The following is an 8,564-nucleotide window of genomic DNA, read 5'->3' on the forward strand; positions in this document are numbered from 1 at the left end:
TTTTTTTTTTTTTGGTTGCAGTTGTCATTGTTGTTCAGCAGGCTCTGGCTGGGCTCAAACCTGCCAGCCTCCATTTATGTGGCTGGTGCCCTACTCACTGAGCTACTGGCGCCGAGCCAATATTATATTTTATATGTGTTCTTTTTTTAATGTTTATTTACAAAATATGTATTATTCTGGAAGCTTGTTAGAAAAGCAGAATATCAGACTTCATTTACCCCAGTCCTGTTAATATCAGACTCTTAATTTTAAAAAGATTCAGTGATTTTTACACAGTAAAGTTCAAAATAAACTTGATAAGAAATCCATCTTCAAATTTTTACCCGTGGTGTTTCCTCTACTTCCTCCATTTTGTTATGAAAATTTTCAAACATAGGGCAGAGTTGAAAGGATTTTGCCAGTGAACATCTGTATATCCATCACCTAGAATTTACACTTAACATTTTACTGTATTTTACTATATTATCCATCTTTCCAATCCTGTGTACATCCATTATTCCATCTTATTTTTGATGTATTTCATGAAATATTTTAGACATCAACCTTCTTCTCTAAATACTTTCCTATGTGTAGTATTAGCTGGTGTTCAATATTTGTTTACGGTTTTGGGGTTTTTTTGGCTTGCCTTTTTACTTGGTCAGTGCTTACTTTTGATGAACAGATATTCTAACTTTTACTGACTCTGGTTTATAATTTTTTTTTTTTGCTAATCATTTTTGTGTTGATTTTTAAGAATTTTTTTCCTATGCTAAGCTCATAGATATTTTCCTTTGTTAATTCATTACTTTACCTTCCACATTTAGATTTACAGTACATTTGAGGTTGGGTTTTATGTTTGGTTTGAGCACTGGCACCTTTCTCATGTGCTAAGTGTTCATATATATGGTTTGGTTTTATAATTCTGTACTCTGTTCCATTGATCTGTTTTCTATTTTTATGACAATACTGCATTATTTTTATTTATACTGAGACTTGGTATTCAGTTGCTTCCAGTTTTTGGCAATTGTGAATGCTATCAACATTTGTATATGAGGTTTTATGTGGATATATTTTCAGATCAATTGGGTAAATACCATGTTTGCTGTATGATAATACTATGTTTAACTTTATAAGAAACTGTCTTCCAAAGTAACTATTCCTTTTTGCATTCCTACCAGCAATGAACGAGAGTCCTTGTTGCTCTGTATCTTTGCCAGTACTTGATATTTTTTAAATTTTGCTATCCTAATAGATATATACTATACACATAATATGGTTTTAAATTGCATTTGCATAATGGTTAGTGTTGAGCATCTTTTCATGTGTTTCTGCACTGTATATCTTTGGCAAAGTGTCTGTTCAGATCTTTTGTCTATATTTTTTTCTTTCATCTATTTTTTTTCTTTCTTTTTTGAGACAGAGCCTCAAGCTGTCCCCCTGGGTAGAGTGCCATGGCCTCACATCTCACAACAACCTTCAACTCCTGGGCTCAAGTGAGTCTCCTGCCTCTGCCCCCCAAGTAGCTGGGACCACAGGTGCCGGCCACAATGCCCGGCTTTTTTTTGGTTGCAGCCATCATTGTTGTTTGGCGGGCCCTGGCTGGATTCGAACCCGCCACCTTAGGTGTATATGACTGGCGCCTTAGCCACCTGAGCCATAGGCGCCAAGCCAATTTCATCTGTTTTTTAATTGGGTCATTTTCTTGTCATTGAGTTGTAAGAATTTTTACATATCCTGGATTAAAGTACTTCATTTAAAAATGATTTGTAAATATTTTTTTCCCCAGTCTCTGGCTTGTGTTTTTGTTCTTGTAGCACCATTTTTCACAGACTAAAACATTTTGATTTTGATAAAGTCCATTTTCCCAATTTTAATTTTTAAAAATGGATTGTGTTGGCTCTGTACCTGTAGCTTAGCAGCTAGGGTGCCAGCCACATATACCAGGGCTAGTGGGTTTGAACTCAGCCTGGGCCTGCCAAATAGCAATGGCAACTACAACAAAAAAATAGACAGGTGGTATGGCGGGTGCCTGTAGTCCATGCTGCTTGGGAGGCTGAGGCAAGACAATTGCTTAAGCTCAAGAGTTTGAGGTTGCTGTGAGCTGTGATGTCACGGCACTCTGCTGAGGGTGACTCTGTGTCAAAAAAAAAAATGGATTGTACTTTTGATGTCATATCTAAATTCTCATAACCTGGGTGGCACCTGTGGCTCAATAAGTAGGGCACCGGCCCCATATACCAAGGGTGGTGGGTTCAAACCTGGCCCCAGCCAAACTGCAACAAAAAAATTGTCAGGCATTTTAGCAGGCACCTGTAGTCCCAGCTACTTGGGAGGCTGAGGCAAGAGCTGGAGGTTGCTGTGAGCCGTGACGCCGTGGCACTCTACCATGGGTGACAAAGCGAGACTCTGTCTCTTAAAAAAATAAAAAATAAATAAAATCTCATAACCCAAACCAAAATATACAGATTTTCTTCTCATTTCTATAGTTAGCTTTGGCTTTCATTCTCAATTCTGTGATTCATTTTGAATTGATTTTTATACAGAATTAGGGGTATATTTTGGATTTCGTTTTTTGTATGTGTATAGATTTACAAGTATCATTTGTTGAAAAACTGTCCTTTCTTCCATTCAATTGCCTTTGTAAAGAATTAGGAGACAGGGCGGCACCTGTGGCTCAAAGGAATAGGGCGCTGGCCCCATATACCAGAGAAGGTGGGTTCAAACCTGGCCTCGGCCAAAAATTGCAAAAAAAAAAAGAATTAGGAGACAACAGGTGGATCTGTTTTTTTAGGTTCTTTATTCTGTCTCATTGACCTATGTGTGTACTCTTTTTTCAGTACTACACTATCTTGATTTTATAGAAAGTCTTAATTAAAATTGGCTATGAGATTTCTCCATCCTTGTTTTTCTTTAGAGTTGTTCTGGCTATTCTAGTTTCTTTGCCTTTCCATATAAATTATAGAAAACATGATAGATAGCTACAAAAAAGCTTGCTGTGATTTTGTTTAGCATTACATTGACTCTATATATTAAATTGAGGAGAGTTTATTCTGAGCAATATGGAGTTTTCCAATCCTTATTTTTATTTTTATTTTTTTTTTGAGACAGAGTCTCACTTTATTACCCTTAGAGTGAGATGGCGTCATAGCTCACAGCAACCTCAAACTCCTGGGCTTAAGCAATTCTTTTGCCTCAGCCTCCCAAGTAGTTGGGACTACAGGTGCCTGCCACAATGCCTTGCTATTTTTAGAGGTGAGGTCTCACTCTAGCTTATGCTATTCTCAAACCTATGAACTCAGGCAATCCACCCACCTCAGCGTCCCAGAGTGCTAGGATTACAGGCATGAGATACTGTGCCCGGTCAGTTTTTCCATCCTTAAACACAGAATATCTCCCCATTATTTAGATTGTCTTTGATTTTTAAAAATTATTGTTTCTAGTTTTGAGCATGCAGATCCTATACATTTTTTACCCTTAAATTGTTTATTCTTTCCTTTTGTAATTATACACAAAATTGGTTTCTTAATTTCAAATTTTAATTATTGATTGCTGCTATATAAGCATATAGCCAACTTTTGTATGTTGACTTTGTAATCTTGTGACCTTGCCATACTCACTTGCTAGTTCTGGGAATTTTGTTTAGAATCTTGGGGATTTTCTTCATAAATAATCATGTCATCTTCCAAACATTTTATTTCTCTCTTGTAATCTGTGTGCCTTTAACTATAAATTCTATTTCTTTAATAGATACAGAATTATCTATTAAGTTAACCTGTTCTTGGCTCGGCGCCTGTGGCTCAAGCAGCTAAGGCACTAGCCACATACACCCAAGGTGGCCGGTTCGAATCCCCAGCCCGGGCCCGCCAAACAACAATGATGGCTGCAACCAAAAAATGGCCAGGCGTTGTGGCGGGCACCTGTAGTCCCAGCTACTTGGGAGGCTGAGGCAGGAGACTTGCTTGAGCCCAGGAGTTGGAGGTTGCTGTGAGCGAGATGCCAGGGCACTCTACCCAGGCGGAAGGCTTGAGGCTCCGTCTCAAAAAAAAAAAGGTTAACCTGTTCTTGAGTGAGTTTGGTAATTTGTGTCTTAAAAGAGGTATGTCCATTTTATCTAAGTTACTGAATCTATGTGCTTAGTTTCAAGTCTGTGGGTTCATAGTGATATTCTGTCTTTGATTGGTATTTCTCTTTTTGCTTGGACATAAGTTTTCATTTCATTCATGTAAATACATAGATTATGTTTAGCTTTGTAACAAACTGCTAAATTCTGTTCCAAAGTGACTGTGACTTTGTATTCCTGCCAGCAATGAAGGAGCATTCATGTTGGTCCACATCCTCTCCAGCATTTGGTGGTGTCAGTTTTTTGGATTTTAGCCATTCCAATAGGTGTGTAGTAGTGTTTCATAGTCTCAAGTTGAAATTCTCTAATGACACATGGTGCCGAACATGCTTCATGTGCTCATTTATCATGTGTATATCTTCATGTTCAGGTCTGTAGTCCCACAGACTGGCTCCTACTTACAGCTGTTGCCTTTTTATTTTTATTTTTTATTTACTTATTTATTTTTTTTTTTTTTATAAGAGGAAGGGCTTTATTTACTGGCCAGGAGCTTACGGCATAGAAGAATTCCAAATGGCCGTGCTCCCCAATTGGCTTGGTCTTTCCCTTTTTATCAACAGTCAAAAAGTTTCAACCCATAGGTACCCTTCTCATTGGCCAGTTTGAATCAAGCAGGAGATGCTATTCTAGCCCCTAAAGAACTACAGGATTTCACAGAACTTGGAAATTTCCAAGTTTCAGAAAGTTAAGTTTACAAATTCCCAAGAGCTGAGTCACCATGGAGAGGACCCTGCAAGTGTATCCTTGTGGTCTCCTTGAGACAACCTGTTCTCCTATACCTCACCCTTCTCAGGTATCCTCTCTTATTCCCTGCTTTTGAGACTCCAATATAGTTTAATTTGGGGTCCTCAATATCACCTTGTTTCTGTAGGTGCCGATATTAATTACTTTTCAGCACTGAGATTTTAGGGACTATGACTCTTCTTGGGTTCTCTACTCAGGTCTTAATAGTACCATGGTGGTGGGCCAATATTCATACCTGTTTTTACTTTTCCCAGTGTGACATTTCTCCTCCACTTTTCCCAAAGTCCAAAGTCCAATTAAGGCAAGTTCCTCGAGGAGTTTCCTCAGATTTCAGCTGTGCATTGACCAGCCAGTTCCCAGTATGTGTCTGGAGCAGGGCATATTGACCATCTTAAAAGTTACCTTTACTTCCCAAGGGGCAGTGAAGCTCTATTCAGCCAGTTGTGATGATTCCAGGTGTGGATTCCTTCCACCTTTGCTGCCATGCATGTGGTCAGGAGAATGATGTAAAGTCCTGTTTACACCAAGATTTAATTCACCAAGATTTTTATTTATTTATTTATTTATTTGAGAGAGTCTTACTGTGTCACCCTTGGTAGAGTGCTGTAGTGTCACAGTTCACAGCAACCTCAAACTCTTGGGCTTAAGTGATTCTCTTGCCTTAGCCTCCCACGTAGCTGGGACTATAGGCACCCACCACAATGCCTGGCTATTTTTTGGTTGTAGTTGTCATTGTTGTTTAGCAGACCTGGGCTGGGCTTGAACCCTCCAGCCTTGGTGTATGTGGCTGGCACCCCACTCACTGAGCGATGGGTGCCAAGCCTAGTTCACCAGGTTTTAACATGTCTTCTGTTGTGGTGGTACTTCTGTAGTATCCTTTCACAAACTCCACCTGACATTGTCAAATAGCATTGTTTACTTCTTCCTTTGTGTCCATGTTGTACTCTGTATTCTTTTATCCAAGCTTGTGTGACTTTAATTTCATTTGCATGTTTTAACTTTTCTTCTCTCTGCAGAGCTGAATGCTTCTTGAGGTCAGGACTGTATTTTATTGATTTTTATGTCACTTGCACCTAGTTGAATATCTGGCACCTAGAAGTCAGTAACTGTGCTACAGATGTAGGGTGCCCACCCAAATCTGTTTGGTTGTGACAGTCCTGCCTTTAGCATTGAAGGGCCCATATCTGGGGAGCCCTATACAGATCATTCCTAGGATAGCTTAAAACCTTATTTATTTATTTATTTGGAGACAGAGTTTCACTTTGTTGCCCTCCGTAGAGTGCTGTGGTGTCACAGCTCACAAGAACCTCAAACTCTTGGGTTCTAGAGATTCTTTTACCTCAGCCTTCCAAGTAGCCAGGACTATAGGCACCTGGCAAAATGTCTGGCTATTTTTTGAGACGAGGTCTTGCTCTGGCTCAGGTTAGTCTCAAACCTGTGAGCTCAGGCAATCCACCTGCCTCGGCCTCCCAGATTGCTAGGATTACAGGTTTGAGCCACTGCACCCGAGCAAGCTTAAAACTTTAAACAGAGACTATCCCATGCAGAGCACAGTGGATGACAACTCTAATCCTAGTTACTCAGGAGGCTGAGGCAGGTGATCACTTGAACCTAGGAGTCTGAGGCTGCGGTGAGCTATGGTTCTACCACTGCAATCCAGCATGGGTGATAGAACAAGACCTCAACTCTTTAAAAAATTAAATTAAGTAAAAAATACAAATAAAGAGAGACTATTAATCTCTGAAAGGACTGACTGAGTTAATTTATATTGATAGATATTTTCAATATGATTTTGTTTCTCTCAGAAACAAATAATGAATGCCCTAAGTATGAGATTGAGTGGGATTCTTTTATTTCAGGGACCATTGTCCTTCATGGATGTGTTTGTGGATTTTACCTGGGAGGAGTGGCGGCTGCTGGACCCAGCTCAGAAGCACCTATACAGGAGTGTGATGTTGGAGAACTACAGCAACCTGGTATCCGTGGGTAAGTGCTGCCTCCTTGGTGTGCAGTATGGGTAATCAATCACTAGGTTTCCTCTCCTTGGTTGCTGAGGCCTGACGGGCTTCTGAAAATAGTTAATGATCTTGGACTTATGTTCAAAGGCCAGATTTTCTCAGTTGACATCAGAGTATGCCAACTAAGTGGTCTTTACTTTTGCCAAAATACAAATGGGCAGCTTTTCATGCCACCTCTAATCCAAATCTTCCCTGTTCTTTAGAATCCATGAATCCCAAGTAATTTTCTTCCAGATTGTCTATGGCTTTCTGTTTACAGGTTATCTATGCTCCAAACCTGATATTATCTTCAAATTGGAATGAGGAGAAGAGCTGTGGATGGTACATGCCCAAATCCCAAGTCAGGGCCATCCAGGTAAGTGATGGAGACATTTAGGTCTTTTACTCTTTATTCAGAATCGGTATGAATTCTGATGTGATATGCGCCTCTTGTGTCAATTATAACCACACACTCTTAGTTACCCTCCTCCTTGTTGGCATCCTCAGTTTCCTTCTTGCTGTCTCTTGGTAATAGATTTATTTCATTACCCATGTAGGCAAGCTTTTCCTCTTTTCATCACTTGATGTGACTTTAATGCCTCTTCTACTTTCTTTCTATTTGTTTTTGATTATATTTTGAAATTCTGTGTACTTAAATTCAACAAACTAAAGCTTCACTGTAATCACTCTGTCCCTTCTGAGCACTACCTTTGATGTTTGATAATGTCTATAATCCTGCCTGTGGCCTTCTCCCTCCACCTTACTTTAGTCATCCCTGTTGACACCATGTTCTCATGCTGTGACCAGTTATTCCCCTCACTTTCTGCTGGGCTACACTTGCTCTTAGACTCCAAAAATGGCTTCTTTATATTCTTCATTTTCCTCATATAATTTTTTTTTTTTTTAAGAGATAGACTCTCACTTTATCACCCTCAGTAGAGTGCTGTGCTGTCACAGCTCACAGCAACCTCCATCTCCTGGGCTTAGGCGATTCTCTTGCCTCAGCCTCCCAAGTAGCTGAGATTACAGGCGCCCACCATAACGCCCAACTATTTTTTATTGCAGTTTGGCCAGGCCAGGTTTGAACCCACCACCCTCAGTATATGGGGCCTGTGCCCTACCTACTGAGCCACAGGTGCTGCCCTCCTCATGCAACTTTTAAAGGAATTCTGTCTTATGTCATTTGTGCTGCTATAACAAAATGCCACAGATTGGATAATATAGAAAGAATGGAAATTTATTTCTGACAGTTCTGGAGGCAAGGAAGTCCAAGACCAAGGTGCTGACAGGTTTGGTGTCTGGAGTGGGTCTGCTTTCTGATTTATAGATTGCACTTATTGCTCTGTCCTCCAGGAATGCTGTGGGACAGAAAGGGAGGCACAAAGGGCCCAAGATAGTTCCCTTTAGCCCTTTTAGAAGGCACTAGTTATAAGGGCATTATTTAATCACTTCCCACCTTTTACTATCACCACAATGGAGGTTAAGTTTCAATGTGCATTTTGGAGGGAATACATTCAAACCATAGCTACTTCTATTCTGATGATTTAAACTCTTTTATTCTGGGTGGCACCTATGGCTCAGTTGAGTAGGGTGCTGGACACATATACCAAGGGTGACAGGTTCAAACCCTGCCCTGGCCAAAGTGCAACAAAAAAAAAATAGCCAGGCTTTGTGATGGGCACCTATAGTCCCAACTACTTGGGAAGCTGAGGCAAGCGAATCTC

The 8,564-nt window shown here is 40.1% G+C and overlaps 1 protein-coding gene across 2 annotated transcripts in view; it reads left to right on the plus strand.

The window, feature by feature from the left end:
* ZNF268 (zinc finger protein 268) overlaps positions 1 to 8,564 on the plus strand; it is a 20,389-nt gene that overhangs the window by 4,199 nt on the left and 7,626 nt on the right. Inside the window, exons 1-2 of one of the 2 annotated variants that reach the window (XM_023514977.1) lie at positions 6,766 to 6,829; positions 7,121 to 7,216. In XM_023514977.1, coding sequence (XP_023370745.1) covers positions 7,180 to 7,216 — 37 coding nt within the window. In that variant the 5' untranslated portion in view covers positions 6,766 to 6,829; positions 7,121 to 7,179. Of the gene's footprint in view, positions 1 to 6,765; positions 6,830 to 7,120; positions 7,217 to 8,564 lie in introns of those variants that run through there. The other variant, XM_023514978.1, reaches the window with a different exon arrangement.

Source organism: Otolemur garnettii, unplaced genomic scaffold, assembly GCF_000181295.1.
Source record: "Otolemur garnettii isolate 467f Iridium unplaced genomic scaffold, OtoGar3 scaffold00062, whole genome shotgun sequence".
NCBI classification, from domain to species: domain Eukaryota; kingdom Metazoa; phylum Chordata; class Mammalia; order Primates; family Galagidae; genus Otolemur; species Otolemur garnettii.